Source organism: Chelonia mydas, chromosome 24, assembly GCF_015237465.2.
Source record: "Chelonia mydas isolate rCheMyd1 chromosome 24, rCheMyd1.pri.v2, whole genome shotgun sequence".
In the NCBI taxonomy this organism is placed as follows: Eukaryota; Metazoa; Chordata; order Testudines; family Cheloniidae; genus Chelonia; species Chelonia mydas.
In genome coordinates this window covers 14,331,123-14,349,370 of record NC_051264.2, presented here as the reverse complement: position 1 = coordinate 14,349,370, position 18,248 = coordinate 14,331,123, and the positions used below count along the sequence as shown (strand labels likewise).

Sequence of the window (18,248 nt, the reverse complement as noted above, 5' to 3'; positions counted from 1 at the left end):
TTCACACTAAACTGATAAGATCTGCATTTTAATTTAATTTTAAATGAAGCTTCTTAAACATTTTAAAAACCTTATTTACTTTACGTACAATAATAGTTTAGTTATATAATATAGACTTAAAGAGAGAGAGCCCTTCTAAAAACATTACAGTGTATCACTGGCTCGTGAAAACTTAAATTACAGTGAATAAATGAAGACTCGGCACATGACTTCTGAAAGGTTGCCAGCCCCTGGGCTAGCTCCTCAGATACCATGACTGCCACTGTACAGCTGCTTCCATGCAGTTTTATGGCTGGAAATATTCTTTATGGTGTGGCCATGGGAAATCCCCTCTGTAATCCCTTAGGAATAGTTCTATTACCTACTCAGGAGGATACACCCCAGTCCCAGCCCACCTCCCTTCCTGTTTCAGGTTGACGGGACAAAGACGCCTTTACCGGCCCAGCTGGGACCTGTGGCCAACATCACCAGGGTGAAAAACATGGTGACTCTGAAAGCAGGTGCCAACGTGGAGATCCAGTTTAACGGCCGCCATGCCTTGTTTGTCCGTGTGGGCCCAGAGTATCGGGAGCAGCTGTGCGGGATGTGTGGGAACTTCAATGGGGATCGCAGAGATGATCTAATCCTGCCCAATGGGGAGAGAGCTTCGAACAACGCAGAGTTTGGGAATGCCTGGACCTCTGACATCAGCCCACCAAGGTGTGTTTGTTATCTATTGATCTTTCCTTCTTTGTCGGTGAATGCCTGTCTCCATGGCCACGTGCGTTCTTCTCCCTACACTCTGTTGCTCTAGATTATGGCCTCTTTCTCAGTTCAGTATATTGTCATGGCAGCATCTCCCCTTCCATTCCCACCATAGAACACATGCCTTTTCCAATAAATTATTGATCTCTGTTTGTTTGTACTCTACTCATTGTTCTTTTCTCAGAGAGAAAATATCTTTACCTGACCAAGGTGTAAAGCATCCCTATGGAAGCTGAGAAGGTTAAATGTTACCCTGGAAAAGGTCCAGAAAAGGGCAAAGAAAATGATTAGGGCTGTTTTCAAATGAGGGGAGATTTGAAAAACAGGGATTGTTCCGCTTAGAAAAGAGATGGCTAAAGGGGCATTTGAAAATCATGAATGGTGTGGCGAAAACGAAATGGGGAGTGTTATTTATCCCTTCCCATAACACAAGAACTAGGGCTCACCTGATGAAATTAAGATGTGTCAGGTTTAAAAAAAAAAAGGAACTCCTCTTTCACACAGCACGCAGGGGTTGTTGTGAAGGCCAGAAGTATCACCGGACTGGAAAAAGAATTAGATAAATTCTTGGAGGATAAGTCAGCGAGTTAAAGAAGTACGGGCTGGATGAATGGACTATAAGGTGGATAGAAAGCTGGCTAGATTGTCGGGCTCAACGGGTAGTGATCTACGGCTCCATGTCTAGTTGGCAGCTGGTATCAAGCGGAGTGCCCCAGGGGTTGGTCCTGGGGCTCGTTTTGTTCAATATCTTCATAAATGATCTGGAGGATGGCGTGGATTGCACCCTCAGCAAGTTCACGGATGACACTAAGCTGGGGGGAGAGGTAGATATGCTGGAGGGTAGGGATAGGATACAGAGGTCCCCAGACAAATTGGAGGATGGGCCAAAAGAAATCTGATGAGGTTCAACAAGGACAAGTGCAGAGTCCTGCACTTAGGACAGAAGAATCCCATGCACCGCTACAGTTTGGGGACCGACTGGCTAAGCAGCAGTTCTGCAGAAAAGGACCTGGGGATTACAGTGGACGAGAAGTGGATATGAGTCAACAATGTGCCCTTATTACCAAGAAGGCTAACGGCATATTGGGCTGCATTAGTAGGAGCGTTGCCAGCAGATCGAGGGACGTGACTATTCCCCTCTGTTCAGCACTGGTGAGGCCACATCTGGAGTATTGCGTCCAGTTTTGGGCCCCACACTACAGAAGGGATGTGGACAAATTAGAGAGAGTCCACCAGGGGGCAATGAAAATGATCAGGGGACTGGGGCACATGACTTAGGAGGAGAGGCTGGGGCAACTGGGCTTATTTAGTCTGCAGAAGAGAAGAGTGAGGGGAGATTTGATAGCAGCCTTCAACTACATGAAGAGGGGTTCCAAGGAGGATGGAGCTTGGCTATTCTCCATGGTGGCAGATGACAGAACAAGGAGCAATGGTCTCAGTTGCAATGAGGGAGGTCTAGGTTGGATATTAGGGAAAACTATTTCACTAGGAGGGTGGTGAAGCCCTGGAATGGGTTACCTAGGGAGGTGGTGGAATCCCCATCCTTATTGGTTTTTAAGGCCCAGCTTGACAAAGCCCTGGCTGGGATGATTTAGTTGAGATTGATCCTGCTTTGAGCAGGGGGTTGGACTAGATGATCTCCTGAGGTCTCTTCCAACCCTAATCTTCTATGATTCTATAATAAATCCATCCATGGCTAATAACCAAGATGGTCAGGGATGCAACCCAATGCTCTGGGTGTCCCTAAACCTCCAACTACCAGATGCTGGTACTGGACGACAGGGGATCACTCAATAATTGCCCTGTTCCGTTCACTCCCTCTGAAGTGTCTGGCACTGGCCCCTGTCAGAAAGGATCCGTGACTGGATGGACCATTGGTCTGACCCAGTATGGCCGTTCTACAGGATGTTATTTGGTGCTCCGGATTATAACTGCGTATCTCACCTACTTTCCGCCATGACTGTCCGCTCCCCTCTTGTGTCAGGCACCGCATTACTCTACAGAAGAATGCTACCCTTGCAAAACTTCAGAGAACAGCATTTGTTCCTATTCCCATGTCTTGGCTGCTTATGATGGAGAAGCAAAGGAAAGGTCTCTTGTTTTGCAAGGTTCCCCCTCACTGCAAGAGGACTTCCAATGTCCCCTGCAAGATATCACAGGCTCTCACCAGCTCCCCCTGCAGAGGAATTGCACTTTGTGGCAGAAGCCCCAGTTTCCTTTTAACAGCCCAGTTCAGAAATGAGCCTTATCAGCTGGTTGAAAAGAGCAGGCCTGTGGATCAGGAACAGCTTGTATTAGGGAAACTCCCATATGACACAGTTCTTCTTTTCCTTCCTCCCCTCACACTGAATCTGCTCCTCCACATCACAAGTGGGAGCTACAGAGAGAGGAACTGATGCAGTAAGACAAGGACCATTGTCAGGAATTGGCCTCTGTGCTTGTGCATGTCCTGACCCTTTAGCAAAATGCCTCTTGATGAACTGCCATGTGACTGTTACCGATGTGACACTTCCAGGTGTAAGAATGACACTGGCTTCACCGAGCCCTGTCCAAAATTGTACGAGGTTGAGCAAGCATGTGGGATCCTAACAAACCGCACCGGACCATTTGCTGAGTGTCACTGGCACGAGAGCCCAGCCCCTTACTACGAGGCCTGTGTCTACGACCTCTGCCGGTACGGACCGGGCAATCACATGCTGTGTGCAGCCATCGACTCCTACGAAGAGATGTGTACTATTCACGGTGTGAAGATAGGTAACTGGGGAGAAGCGACTGGCTGTGGTAAGCAATAATGGCCTTTGTTTCTATTCAGCATTAGTTATACTCTGCCTAACATCCTGGAACAGACAAGATCTAGAACGAGCTGCCTACTTTATCCATGCAATGCAGGGTGCAGACTAATTGGGCCCCCAGTGCCTCTGCCCGAGGTTATGGGGCTGCTAATTTGAATGTCAGGATGGGTTCTGTCTTCGCACCCCAACCTTATGGGGCTGCAGGACTCCAAACTGCATAACATGGAGCGGTACAAAGAGAAGCTCCACGCAGCGCATGTGCATGCAAATGTACCAATCCCACAATTCCGCAGCTAAGAGCAGGGGGCAAAGACCTTCCCTGTCCCAAATAAGAGTTTTTATACAGTGTGAGCTAAAGAATGGCTCTGTGAGCCCGTGGCGTGGGTTAGCAGCCATTCCTCTGGGGCTGTAGAGGGAGCTGTTATGTCTGGGTAGGGCAGAGGCCGGCATTACACATCAGGGCAGTGGGGGACTTGCTGCAAGTGACCAAGAGACATGGGGTGCACTGCCCCAGCATTGGTCTCTGCATCTCAGTGATATAGAAGGGAGAGGCTCCAGGTCCTAGGGGTTACAGTAGATGAGAAGCTGGATATGAGTCAACAGTGTGCCCTTGTTGCCAAGAAGGCCAATGGCATTTTGGGACGTATATGTAGGGGCATTGCCAGCAGATCGAGGGACGTGATCATTCCCCTCTATTCAACATTGGTGTGGCCTCATTTAGAGTCCTGTGTCCAGTTTTGGGCCCCACACTACAAGAAGGATGTGGAAAAATTGGAAAACGTCCAGCGGAGGGCAACAAAAATGATTAGGGGACTGGAACACATGACTTATGAGGAGAGGCTGAGGGAACTGGGATTGTTTCGTCTGCGGAAGAGAAGAATGAGGGGGGATTTGATAGCTGCTTTCAACTACCTGAAAGGGGGTTCCAGAGAGGATGGCTCTAGACTATTCTCAGTGGTAGAAGAGGACAGGACAAGGAGTAATGGTCTCAAGTTGCAGCGGGGGAGGTTTAGGTTGGATATTAGGAAAAACTTTTTCACTCGGAGGGTGGTGAAACACTGGAATGCGTTACCTAGGGAGGTGGTGGAATCTCCTTCCTTAGATATTTTTAAGGTCAGGCTTGACAAAGTCCTGGCTGGGATGATTTAGTTGGGGATCAGTCCTGCTTTGAGCAGGGGGTGGGACTAGATGACCTCCTGAGGTCCCTTCCAACCCTGATATTCTATGATTCTATGAATATATGGGTCCTCTATTGGCACAGGGCATTGGCAGCAGAGCTGGCTTGCTCCTTCCCTGCACTCTCTGGGAGACCTGGATGTGATGGACCAGCCCAAGGCCTAGACCCATCCTGTGTCCCACCGACGCCTTCAAAATAGGATTTAAGTCAGTGGTGCCCAAACTTTTCCTCTTGCGGCTCCTGCTGCCAGTAATGGAATGTGTCTGGGCTCCCACAGCTCGGGAGCAGAGTCGTGGCCAGGCCCGGGGCTGCGGCCGGAGGGGCAGGGGCCAGGAGCTGGTGACCAAGCCACAGCCAAGAGCAGAGCCATGGCTGTGGCTGGGGCAGAGCGGGCTGGGTGGCACGCCCTCCCTGCTCCTCTGTGGGGGCTGGCCCGTGCCCCCCCCCCTGCCCTGGCTGCTGCTCCATACCCCCTTGGGAGGGTGCGCCCTGCAGTTTGGGGCGACTGATTTAAATGCTTGGGCTGACCCCCGCATGGGGGCCAGGTTCACCCAGAGAGGCAGAGAGGACAGGGGGCAAGGTGTTGGCTGCCTCCCCTTAAAGCATCAGCATTCTGTGTCTCCTACACCAATGACTCCAGCTTCGTAGTTGCAAGGTGGAGATGCAAACCCTGTAGCCACCTGAGCGCCCATCTCGCGTTCCTGTGTTACAGCGGCTTTTTACATCTAGAAGGTGATTGCCATTATAGGGTTGGAAGTTACCAAACCCTGTGCACTAGGCATTAACCCGAGCAAATGGGACAAGAGTCTTCTGGGCCTTGTGCATTGTCCTCTGGTGACTCTCTTTCCTCTATCCTAGATACCACCTGCCAAGCCGGTAGTTATTATGACTTCTGTGGCCCTGCCTGCCCTGCCACTTGTGCCAGCCTTAGTGCACCCCTGCTCTGCACAAAGCCCTGCGTGGCGGGATGCTTCTGCAGGGAAGGCTATGTTCTGGACGCTGGAGTCTGCGTGCCTGTGAGCCGGTGCGGCTGCACGCTGAAGGGTCAGTATCACCAGCTGGGAGAGGAGGTGATCCTGACAGACACCTGCCGCAGGAAATGCAGCTGCCGGCAGCCTGCCCAGCCCATGGAGTGCCAGGATCATGCCTGCGGGGCTCTGGAGATATGCCGCGTTGTTGGTGGCATCCGAGGCTGTTACCCTGTGAAGTTTGGCACCTTATGGGTGTTCGGCCACTCCCACTACACCACATTCGATGGAGTCATGTTTGATTATCAAGGAGTCTGCAAGTACACCCTAAGCAAGTACTGTGGCCCCCCGGGGAGCCTCCCCAACTTCACCATCCAAGTGGTGAATGAGCCGAAAAGCTCCATTGCGGTGTCCTGGACGCGCCTGGTGGAGCTAGATGTCTACGGGGAGCGTATTGCTATAGCGGGGGGCCAGTACGGCCAGGTGCAGGTAAGGGCATTTCATAGCTCTGAAGAAAGTAACTGCTCAGCACAGAAATGATCAGGTGAGAAAGCAAAAGCCCTGGACCGTCTTGTAGGGGTCACTGTCCCCTTAGATGTGTTTTGGGGGGAATGCAGGATGTTGAGGTGAGTCTTACCTCCCACTGTGATTTTGAGATGCTGTCCAAGTGAAACGGGGTTAGTGTCCCAAAGCCATTAGAAGGGCAGCAACTTTGATCAAAGCCATACAGGGCTGCACAGGTGAACCCTGCATCCACGCTGCACCCTGCCACATCTCCCACGCTGCCATGAATGTAGTGCCTCGCTGCCACGTTAGCGACAGGCAGGCCGTTCATTGACAGCTTGAAAGGTAAAGGCCCAGTGAGGCATCAGTTCTCACTGGCCCCAGATGTGCAGGGACCCAGACACAGATGTGATGTGACACAAGTGTGTGTAGTGACTAAGGATGCCTAGAGATGTGCAGCAAAATAGTAACCCTTGCACTGCCATCAACAGGGTGTCTAAACTGACCCCTCAGGGACCTGGGGCTGCTGCCTAGAGAAAACCAGAGCTTCCCTGTCTGCTGCAGGCAGCTTTGTGCTTTTTCAGGTAATTTCCCAGCCTACAGGTAGAGAAATTCTGAAGGTATGAATGCCAAGCTCAGCACAGTCCCTGTTTGAAAGGCAAACTGTGCAGCCAAACCCAATGTCCCAATCACACTTCGATCCAGGGGCTCAGACCACAGCCCAGCTGTGAAATAGCTGAGAGCCAGAAATGCACAGTGGGGTTTGGCATGACAGCGAATGGCCCATGTCTCGCTTTCCCCCTAGGTGAATGGATCCCTGGTCAATCTGCCCCTGGTCCTTGCATCGGGCAAACTCTACGCCTATTACAGCGGCTCGTCTGCTGTGCTCCAGACTGACTTTGGCCTCTCTGTGTCCTACGACTGGTCCCACTCTGTGTCGGTTTCTGTTTCTGAGATCTACTTTGGGTCACTGTGTGGACTCGGTGGGGATTTCAATGGGAACCGAAGTGATGATTTCCGGACCCCTAATGGTTCTGTGGTCCATGACGCCGTCACCTTTGGCAATAGCTGGAAGGATGCTGATTCCCCTTTTCATTGCACGGCCGTTGGGCTCCCAGCCCAATGTAACGAAGTAGAACTAGCCCAATACAGATCTCAGAGCTACTGCGGGGTCATCGCAGACACTGCTGGGCCTTTTAAAGAGTGTAACCAGCTGGTTGATGCTCAGATCCATTTGGAGAACTGCGTGAGGGATGTGTGTGTGACTCGGGGCAGCCGGGAGACCCTGTGTGAAGTGCTTCGCAGTTATGCCCAGCAGTGCCAAAGTCGCGGCATTGCCATTGAGCCATGGAGACAGCGGGCTGTGTGCGGTAAGTAGATGATTCCAAATACTAGAAGAATCTTTGTTAGCTGTACCCCCAAAATCTTTCTCCTTTATGTACCTACTCGAGCACTGGGCTGGGCCTTAGTGGTCTGGCCACTCTCTGCTCTTATCTTTCCTTCATTTTTATTCCTGCTTAGGAAGATTCCCTGCCGTGTTTCTCCCATATTTCTAAACACTCCTTTCTTTCATTCAGAGTTAACTTGTCCCCCGAACAGCCACTATGAGCTCTGTGGACCTTCCTGCCCGGCCTCTTGTGCCCACCCAGCTGTGCCCTCCCGCTGCCGGACTGCGTGTGAAGAAGGGTGCCAGTGTGACCCTGGCTTTGTGCGGAGTGGCACTGACTGTGTGCCTCCAGAGCAGTGCGGCTGCACCCACAATGGCAGATACCACCTGGCAGGGGAAAGCTTCTGGGAAGGAGAAAATTGCCGGAGATTGTGCAGATGTGACGGCTCCTCCCACGCTGTCCAGTGCTCCCGCTCTGCCTGTGCCCCTGGGGAATTCTGTGGCACTCGAAAGGGGGCTTATGGGTGCCATGAGCGAACCAACGGCATCTGCTGGGCTTCTGGTCTGCCCCATTACACTACGTTTGATGGGAAGCGGTACGATTTCCAGGGCACCTGCAAATATGTGTTTGCTGAACTGTGTGGGGCATCAAAGTCCTTATCCTTCTTCAGAGTGGAAGTGAAGAACGGAAACCTGCCCCAGGTTCCTATGGCTGTGATCTCGGAGGTGTTTGTCCTTGTGAACAAGACTGAGATCCATCTGCAGAGAGGGCAGCACGGGACGGTCAAGGTAATTCCATGGGGCTAGTTCTCCCTGGGAAAGCACGGTAACACCATCTGTGGAGATTTAACCAGCACCATCACTCAGAACTTCCTGAAACGGTCACAATTCATGCCATGTCTCCACTAGCAAGCTTACAGTGACACAGCTGTACCGATGCAGCCGCTGTATGCTGAGAGGGGAGCGCTCGCCCATCGAAATCATGAAACTACCCCCACCCAGCGGCAGGAGCTATGTCGGCATGAGACGCTCTCCCACCAACATAGCACTGTCCTCACCAGCGCCTGTGTCAGTGTAACTTATGTCAGTCAAGGGGGAGTTTTTTTCACACCCCTGAGTGAAATAAGTTTTTCGGACATAAGTGGTTGTGTAGACATACTCCATGCCTATCTCTGCCTGAGGGCGAACTGCTGGGGTAACATTTGCTCTGAAAAAGCTTAGCTATTTATCCAAACAAGAAGAATGAAACCCCCCGAGAATTTGCCTGTTACCAACAGTTATTTCAGAGTTGATTCGAGCATGTCTAGTGTCAAAGCAGCTGGGGAGAGAAGAGTGAAATAGACCTGGGCACTAGTCACCATTGAGGAGAATTGTCTTTGAGAGTATGGATGAAATTAGCTCTTTAGTAGTCTGAAAATGGCCCCTCACCCACATTCAGTCCCCACGGGATGATTTTGCTCCTTTTATCAATGCCCCAAACCAAGAAAAACGGTGCTTTACATGGGTCTTAGCTGTGTAGCATTCAGAGGAGCGCACTTGCCAAGGTGGAAATGACGGTGCCACCTGCTCGGGTGCACATGGAATGGATTGTGCCAGGTCTTCTTCAAGCCACACCGTAAAGCAGGGCTCAGGTGGGAAATGAAAGAGGCCAGTGCTCAGTTTGATTCACTGCACATCTGGCATATGAATGACTTTCATGGACCCCGCCTGGCACACAAAGGTCAGTACGCTCTGGGAGAGGAAGGCCACATGTGGATACTGTATCTAAGAAGGTTGAATGATGAGAAGCAGTGATTAAAGGCTGCATGAACTGGCATATGCCCGAGGGAGTGTAGTTTGTCTTGCGCATACACCCCGAAGCTTTGCACTCCCTGGCATGGCAGTGCCTTACTGTGCATCCTTCCCTACCCCTGTCGTTTTTATGCAATAGGAATTAAAAAGGAAGGGGAAAGATGTCTTCATTATTCGTATGGCTGTGGGCCTAGGAGCCCTAGTCATGTTGTGCTACGTGCTATACAAACACAAAACAAAAAGGTTTCAGAGTAGCAGCCGTGTTAGTCTGTATCCGCAAAAAGAAAAGGAGGACCTGTGGCACCTGAGAGATGAACAAATTTATTAGAGCATAAGCTTTCGTGAGCTACAGCTCACTTCATCGGATGCGTATGCATCTGATGAAGTGAGCTGTAGCTCATGAAAGCTTATGCTCTAATAAATTTGTTAGTCTCTAAAACAAAACAAAAAGACATCCAAGCTTAATTCTCCTACCTACACCCTCCCTGCCCACACCTCCCCCCTCAAATGCTCCAGGGTTGTTTCTTACAGCAAATTGTGCTGGGTGTTATCCAGTTTAAATGGCCAATACAACAATACACAGCTACAGGGAGAAGCTGGGTTTAATAGCTCTGTCCTGAGCAGATTACAGTGGGATTTTCCCTAAACTCCTCACCCATCACAAACTCTGCATGCCACTGTCCTGTTGTTTTACAGTGTGTGAGGGATCCATCCCCTGGATTAATCTCTTTGGTGCTGTTTTCCCCCAATCAGATCGCTGGAGTGACGGTGACCCTCCCGGTGAATGTGAAAACACTAGGAGTTGCCATTTATCAGCATGGGCTGTATACAGTACTGCAGACTCCCTTTGGGCTGAGTGTGAGCTACGACCTGGCCCACAGCCTCTTTGTCAGCCTCCCTCCTGAGTACCGAGGCCAGACCTGCGGGCTGTGCGGAAACTTCAATGGTGCTGCTGAGGATGATTTTGTGACGCGTAACGGCTCCCTAGGGAAGGACGCCTTCCACTTCGCTGCAGACTGGAAGTCGGAGGATGTCCCTGGCTGTGACGACGGCTGCTCTGATTCCTGCCCTGGGTGCGAAGAGGAGGAAAGTCTGGTGCAGTCCAAGTCCCGGTGCTGGGTGATCCAGGATCCCAACGGGCCGTTCGCCTCTTGCCACTCCCAGATTGACCCAGGCCCCTATCTGTCTGATTGCATCTTTGACCTGTGTGTGTCAGGAGGGGAGAGCAGTGTCCTGTGCCAGTCCATTCAGACATACGCAGCCGCCTGCCAGAGAGCGAATGTCACCATCTCACCTTGGAGGAGCGAGTCTTTCTGTGGTAAGCAGAGACCAAGTTTGCGTTTGCTTTTTAAATTGAAAGTATCTCATTTGCGACTTGAGATGTCGCCACATTCTGATGACGCCACCTGCCAGGAGCCATTGGCTCCTAAGAACACAGAACTCAAGTGCTTGTTCCTCAAACATTTGATCCCAGTAGTGAATGCCCAGCTGTCACCAGCTTCACATCAGTGGCCAAATCCCAGCTTAGCTTGAGCATCCGTCAACAGAATGACCGAACTTAGGTCAGTTTTACCCACCTGCTGCCTGAGAAAAATGGCACCAGGGCTATTTGCCAGGGGAGGAGGAGAGGCAGGAGCCCCCCAGTCCAAGGAGACCTGAGTTGAGGAAGAGGAGAAGGAAATAGAGGGAGCGAGAGCGCGCACTCCTTCTCCTTTCCAGCATTCTGCAAGGGAGGCTTCACATTTATCAGATGCCAATGTCAGCAGTTGTTACAAAAGGTGGAGCCCACAGACAGCACCCTGGTAGGAATCCAAGCTCCCTTTCCCAGCAGGTGGGGGACGGTTTCCTACCAGAGTGTTGCCCTGGTGCCTTGCAGTAGTGGTGGGGGGAGGATGGGATGCTTCTTTTGTACCTACTAGCTGGTTTAGCCCCCTGGCTGGTAGGTGTCTGGCAAAGTTCTCCTGCCCTGCCCTAGTGGCTTTGCTCACTGGTTTCATCTCCTGGAAACATCCTGAACTGGGCAGGACTGCCAAGACCCTCTAGCCCCTGGTGTGAATTCTGGGCTCCCCAGCTGGGGCCTTTTCATATCTTGTTCTGGAAACTCTTGAGTGCCTCTCCCTGGGATTAACACTGGATCTTTTCTCTTCCTGCTCCTTCCTGTTTGCCAGACCCAGGATGCCCAGCATACAGTCACTACAAGCTCTGCGAGCCCGCCTGCCGGGACTCCTGTGCACGCAGCTTGGTCCAGGCTCACTGCAGCCATCTGTGTGCCGAAGGCTGTTTCTGTACCGACGGGTACCTGCGCAGCGGGGCCAGCTGCGTTCCAGAGAAGCAGTGCGGCTGCGTGCGCAACGGGCTGCATTACCCAGTGAGTTTCCTGGCAGGTGCTTTCCTGGCTCCGGTGTACTGAGGAGACCTTTTGGAAAAAGGGTTTTTTCCATCAGAAAATGTAGTTTTCACCGTTTTTTGTCAAAATCAAAATGTTTTGTGGGAACATGTCGATTTCAACAAAACTGCATTGGCTACTTCATCAGCTGGTTCATTTCATTTTGACATACAGTGACCTATTTCTCTGAATGCCTTCACCTTTATAATATTTATTGTGATAAAGGTATTATGAGGTTCTGACATGATCTAAACAAAATGTTTTTACCTTAGTGAAACAATACAATTTGACATAACCCAAACAAAACATTTTGATGGCTCCAAATCCATTTTTCTGGAATTTTTATTTTGCAGGAAACTTCAGCTTTTAGTTCAGTTCGGAATGAAAACTAAGGTCCAAATGTTGGACTTTCACATGGAACGGAAATCCCGTTTTCCGACCAGCTCTGCTACTGAGCCCTGTGGGAGGTGTCAAATTGACAAGGAAAGCCCCAGAGAAACTTGGATAAACTCTGTGCTAGGCCAACATTACTTCACTCACCTCTGTGGCTGCTTCAGTCACATCACCAGATCTTTTAACCAGGGGATAGAGCCGACATCTGCATGGCCTAAGTGCACCCTTGTAGAGCAAATGGGATTCTATGTGGATGTGCTAATCTACCCATGTACCTGGGCCAGCCAACTCCCATGCACCCCCCTCATGGTTTAGGATCATGCTACAGGCAGCCTGCCTCAGTTTCCCCTCTTAGACTGTTCCAATAAAACTTCCCTTCAGGTTTTTGCTTGGTCGAAAATGCCCCTCCTTGGGGACTAGGTTCATTAATGTAAAAGAACCACAAATAAAACTCAAAATCAAAAACAGAATCCATTGCTAAGTCCACACAATGCAGGGTTTCTCCTCCTCCCTCCAGGCCTTTTACAGTTCTTCCCAGCCCCTCCACCCCCCTGACCACAGCACAGACCCTGCTAGTGAACGCTGCTCCCCAGGGGATCCCAGCCCCACACTCCTCTGACCCCAGCATGGACCCTGCTTGGTCAGGGTCTCTCCGAGGCTTCCCTGCCAGGACCAACTCCCCTGGTCTTCCTGGTAGGTGCCTTTCCTCCTTCTCTGCAGACTCTCACAGCTCCCTGAGCTTCCCCCTTGGCTGCAGCCATGGCTGCCCTTTCTAGAGAACGACCCAATTCACCCCCGGTGGGCCTCGTTCTGTCACCAGGGCTGACTAGCCCCAGCCTTTAAGGGGCGAGTCACCTGTCACCTGCAGCACCTTCTCGGACTGGGATCAAATCTCTGTCTTACAATTTGGGGTATTTCCCTTCTTTCCACCCATGCTTCCTTCTACAGTTACACTCTGCTGACTGGTTTCTGTCTGTTACCCCTGCAGGTTGGGGACCGGGTCTGGCTCTCCGGTTGCCAGGAAAGGTGCAGCTGTGATGGCCATTTAAATTTTCACTGCGTCCCCGCCAGCTGTAACCCCAGCCAGCGGTGTGCTGTGAAGGACGGGAAGTTGGGCTGCCAGAGCCAGCTGACCACCTGCACGGTGACAGGGGACCCTCACTACTTCACCTTCGATGGGGCAGTGGCCCATTTCCAGGGCACGTGCGCCTACGAGATCTCGCACACCTGCAACTCCTCCCTCGACTTCTCCTTCCGGGTGGTGGCCACAAACAGGCACCGCAGGAATCGCCGGGTCTCCTTCGTCTCCCGGGTGGACGTCTGGCTCGAGAGAGGGGATCAGGACGCTCACGTTGTCCTGGGGGACAGCAAGGCTGCTGAGGTGAGGGCGGAGGCATTTGAAAGGGGCTTCGATCAACTCTCTCAAGAGCAGGAGCTCCAGCCCCAGAGAGCCCTCCCTGTCCGACCCCAGCACAGCCCCTGCTAGTGAACGCTGCTCCCCAGGGGATCCCAGCCCCCCCCAACCCCAGCACAGCCCCTGCTAGTGAACGCTGCTCCCCAGGGGATCCCAGCCCCCCCCCCGACCCCAGCACAGCCCCTGCTAGTGAACGCTGCTCCCCAGGGGATCCCAGCCCCCCCCCGACCCCAGCACAGCCCCTGCTAGTGAACGCTGCTCCCCAGGGGATCCCAGCCCCCCTCCCCCGACCCCAGCACAGCCCCTGCTAGTGAACGCTGCTCCCCAGGGGATCCCAGCCCCCCTCCCCCGACCCCAGCACAGCCCCTGCTAGTGAACGCTGCTCCCCAGGGGATCCGAGCCCCCCTCCCCGACCCCAGCACAGGCCCCTGCTAGTGAACGCTGCTCCCCAGGGGATCCCAGCCCCCCCCCGACCCCAGCACGGCCCCTGCTAGTGAACGCTGCTCCCCAGGGGATCCCAGCCCCCCCCGACCCCAGCACGGCCCCTGCTAGTGAACGCTGCTCCCCAGGGGATCCCAGCCCCCCCCCGACCCCAGCACAGGCCCCTGCTAGTGAACGCTGCTCCCCAGGGGATCCCAGCCCCCCCCCGACCCCAGCACCGCCCCTGCTAGTGAACGCTGCTCCCCAGGGGATCCCAGCCCCCCCCCGACCCCAGCACGGCCCCTGCTAGTGAACGCTGCTCCCCAGGGGATCCCAGCCCCCCCCCGACCCCAGCACGGCCCCTGCTAGTGAACGCTGCTCCCCAGGGGATCCCAGCCCCCCCCCCGACCCCAGCACAGGCCCCTGCTAGTGAACGCTGCTCCCCAGGGGATCCCAGCCCCCCCCCGACCCCAGCACAGGCCCCTGCTAGTGAACGCTGCTCCCCAGGGGATCCCAGCCCCCCCCCCGACCCCAGCACGGCCCCTGCTAGTGAACGCTGCTCCCCAGGGGATCCCAGCCCCCCCCCCGACCCCAGCACGGCCCCCTGCTAGTGAACGCTGCTCCCCAGGGGATCCCAGCCCCCCCCCGACCCCAGCACGGCCCCTGCTAGTGAACGCTGCTCCCCAGGGGATCCCAGCCCCCCCCCCGACCCCAGCACGGCCCCTGCTAGTGAACGCTGCTCCCCAGGGGATCCCAGCCCCCCCCCCGACCCCAGCACGGCCCCTGCTAGTGAACGCTGCTCCCCAGGGGATCCCAGCCCCCCCCCCGACCCCAGCACGGCCCCTGCTAGTGAACGCTGCTCCCCAGGGGATCCCAGCCCCCCCCCCGACCCCAGCACGGCCCCCTGCTAGTGAACGCTGCTCCCCAGGGGATCCCAGCCCCCCCCCGACCCCAGCACAGGCCCCTGCTAGTGAACGCTGCTCCCCAGGGGATCCCAGCCCCCCCCCGACCCCAGCACAGGCCCCTGCTAGTGAACGCTGCTCCCCAGGGGATCCCAGCCCCCCCCCGACCCCAGCACGGCCCCTGCTAGTTAACGCTGCTCCCCAGGGGATCCCAGCCCCCCCCCGACCCCAGCACGGCCCCTGCTAGTGAACGCTGCTCCCCAGGGGATCCCAGCCCCCCCCCGACCCCAGCACGGCCCCTGCTAGTGAACGCTGCTCCCCAGGGGATCCCAGCCCCCCCCCCCGACCCCAGCACGGCCCCTGCTAGTGAACGCTGCTCCCCAGGGGATCCCAGCCCCCCCCCCGACCCCAGCACGGCCCCTGCTAGTGAACGCTGCTCCCCAGGGGATCCCAGCCCCCCCCCACCCCAGCACGGCCCCCGCTAGTGAACGCTGCTCCCCAGGGGATCCCAGCCCCCCCCGACCCCAGCACGGCCCCCGCTAGTGAACGCTGCTCCCCAGGGGATCCCAGCCCCCCCCCCAACCCCAGCACGGCCCCCGCTAGTGAACGCTGCTCCCCAGGGGATCCCAGCCCCCTCCCCCGACCCCAGCACAGCCCCTGCTAGTGAACGCTGCTCCCCAGGGGATCCCAGCCCCTCCCGACCCCAGCACGGCCCCTGCTAGTGAACGCTGCTCCCCAGGGGATCCCAGCCCCCCACCCCGACCCCAGCACGGCCCCCGCTAGTGAACGCTGCTCCCCAGGGGATCCCAGCCCCCCCCCGACCCCAGCACGGCCCCTGCTAGTGAACGCTGCTCCCCAGGGGATCCCAGCCCCCTCCCCCGACCCCAGCACAGCCCCTGCTAGTGAACGCTGCTCCCCAGGGGATCCCAGCCCCCCCCCCCGACCCCAGCACAGCCCCTGCTAGTGAACGCTGCTCCCCAGGGGATCCCAGCCCCCCCCGACCCCAGCACAGCCCCTGCTAGTGAACGCTGCTCCCCAGGGGATCCCAGCCCCCTCCCCCGACCCCAGCACAGCCCCTGCTAGTGAACGCTGCTCCCCAGGGGATCCCAGCCCCCTCCCCCGACCCCAGCACGGCCCCTGCTAGTGAACGCTGCTCCCCGGGGGATCCCAGCCCCCCTCCCCCGACCCCAGCACAGCCCCTGCTAGTGAACGCTGCTCCCCAGGGGATCCCAGCCCCCCCCCGACCCCAGCACGGCCCCTGCTAGTGAACGCTGCTCCCCAGGGGATCCCAGCCCCCCCCCCCGACCCCAGCACGGCCCCTGCTAGTGAACGCTGCTCCCCAGGGGATCCCAGCCCCCCCCCGACCCCAGCACGGCCCCTGCTAGTGAACGCTGCTCCCCAGGGGATCCCAGGCCCAAGGAGCCCCTCCCCACCTGCTCCGTTAGTGAGCGTTGCTCCCCCGGCAGAGCGCGACATGGGTAAATAACTCAATGATCTTATTTAAAGTGGGGAGGTTAACAGCACCTGGGTGGCTGTTCCGAAACCCCGGGGGCTCTGACCTGTCCCCTCAGCACCTGGTGTTTGCAAACTGCATTAGTCATCGGGGTCCCCACTCGCCTGCTAGACGAGGCACCTGTCTGTCATTGGGTCACTGCCCTGCCATTGCACCGGTACCCTTTGGTCCCTCCTATTCCCTGCCTGTGGCATGGAGCAGTCGAGTCTCCTGCCGGCCTCGTTTGCTTTGTGTTGGTGGGTCGGTGGGCGGCTGCCCAGGGAGATCCAGGAGGTCGGATGGGGATCTCATGGTCCCTTCTGGCCTCAAACTGACTCTCTAGGGGGTGGCACAATTTGCTCACCTGCTGGCAGGGCTCAGGCCTGCGCTGGATTACAGTAGATTACTGAGGGCTCCCCCAGGCAGCGACACTCGCGTGAGAACAGCCATGCTGCAAAACAGCGCGCCAGCGCCCGAGCCTCGGCAGGAACAGCGGAAGCACCCTAAAAGTGGGGGGCCACAGGTGCCCGAACCGTGGCCCTGCCCCCTGAGCCACCAGCCCTGCACCATCTCGTCCCCCAAGGGCCTGCTCCTGCACCGCCCTCCTCTTCCCCCCAAGATCCCCTCGCTCGCTCCTCTCCGCCCCTCACCCCTATCGCTCTGCCTTATGGCCAGTAAAAAGTGGGGGGGGGCCATGGCCCCCTGACCCCCCCACACACATTCCAGCGCCCCGATCTGTGGCGCTAAGACTTCTGGGCATGTCCCATGGCCCTTAGCGCTGCAAGAAATTGAGCCGCTCCATGCATTCGTTCCCAGTGCGCTGCGGGAGAGCGTCCGTCCTTCCTGGGCAGGGCTGCGGGGTGTAGGGAAGGCACGGGAGGACTGACGGCACTGAAGTGGCACTAGTCGGCATCCGGATTTCAGGGGGGCTGTGTTAGCAGCTGGGTCTGTGTGGGGCCAGGACTCCCGTCAGGAGCTAGAACGTGCCTTAGCTCTGCTGGGAAGAGACGGCTCTTGGGGCAGGGGCAGGGCTCCTGGCCTGTCACTGGGCTCAAAGGCGCCCCTACAATATACATAAATATTGAGGAGGGAAATCAGCTTTCGGGGCCTCCACCTAGAACCTGCTGAACGTCTTTCCTTCCAGCCCCCTCCCCTTGGTGCCTCCAGGGCTGTTACAGGCCAGGGGCTCCCTGATTGCAGAGGGTGAGGTTTTGGCCTCCCGCCAGGGGCTTTGCGCCTGGCAGGCGGTGTCCCCGGCGGTGCTCACTGCACTGAGTCCTCTGCTCTTTCAGGTTAACGGGGAGAGGGTGAGCCTGCCGCACGCCCTGGGCTCTCTGGGCAGCGTGACCAGGATCAGAAACCTGGTGACCATACAGACCCCAGCCAATGTGGAGATCCAGTTCAATGGCCGCCACACTTTGTTCGTCCGCGTGGGCCCGGAGTATCGGGCGCGGCTGTGCGGGATGTGTGGGAATTTCAACGACATCCGCAGGGACGACAAAGTCCTGCCCAGCGGGGAGAGAGCCCGGAGTGACGCAGAGTTCGGGAACGCCTGGAAGTCTGAGCCCAGCCCGGCCAGGTCTGGTATCCTGACAGAGCAGCGGGATCCCTGAGGACGTTTGGTTGCTGTTTACCAGAGAAATTAACCGAGGCTTTCGTGTTGGGATAGATCGTTCTGGGAGTGAAACTGCTGGACTGGGCTGGGAGGCAGAGCTCACAAATGAGGCTCTGGAAATTGGCAGTGGTGGGACAGCTGCTTGGTGACTCCTGTGGGAGATGAGTTTGGGTCTCAGGCCTGTTCCTGGTGGGACGGGCAGATGAATGGAGTGGAGTGAGGTGGGAGAGCTGGCTGAACAGATGAATGGAGCAGGTGGGGGC

At 55.8% G+C, this 18,248-nt stretch overlaps 4 protein-coding genes across 4 annotated transcripts; all 4 read left to right on the top strand.

Moving 5' to 3' along the window:
- The first annotated feature begins 240 nt into the window (after window positions 1-240).
- On the top strand, window positions 241-3,536 carry LOC122463793 (von Willebrand factor-like). The gene is made up of 2 exons (XM_043535593.1): window positions 241-699; window positions 3,260-3,536. Exons 1-2 carry the CDS (start codon window positions 482-484, stop codon window positions 3,534-3,536), a joined length of 495 nt encoding a protein of 164 aa, XP_043391528.1. The 5' UTR covers window positions 241-481.
- Window positions 3,537-5,383: 1,847 nt separating this feature from the next.
- LOC122463792 (IgGFc-binding protein-like) lies at window positions 5,384-8,996 on the top strand. Its single transcript, XM_043535592.1, has 3 exons — window positions 5,384-6,170; window positions 6,991-7,555; window positions 7,763-8,996. The coding sequence occupies exons 1-3, from the start codon at window positions 5,508-5,510 to the stop codon at window positions 8,377-8,379; spliced, it is 1,845 nt and encodes a 614-aa protein (XP_043391527.1). The 5' UTR covers window positions 5,384-5,507; the 3' UTR covers window positions 8,380-8,996.
- LOC122463791 (IgGFc-binding protein-like) lies at window positions 8,509-10,896 on the top strand. Its single transcript, XM_043535591.1, has 2 exons — window positions 8,509-8,646; window positions 10,117-10,896. Exons 1-2 carry the CDS (start codon window positions 8,509-8,511, stop codon window positions 10,894-10,896), a joined length of 918 nt encoding a protein of 305 aa, XP_043391526.1.
- Window positions 10,897-11,119: 223 nt separating this feature from the next.
- LOC122463790 (zonadhesin-like) lies at window positions 11,120-17,983 on the top strand. The gene is made up of 4 exons (XM_043535589.1): window positions 11,120-11,165; window positions 11,532-11,731; window positions 13,131-13,523; window positions 17,663-17,983. Exons 1-4 carry the CDS (start codon window positions 11,120-11,122, stop codon window positions 17,981-17,983), a joined length of 960 nt encoding a protein of 319 aa, XP_043391524.1.
- Window positions 17,984-18,248: the final 265 nt, after the last annotated feature.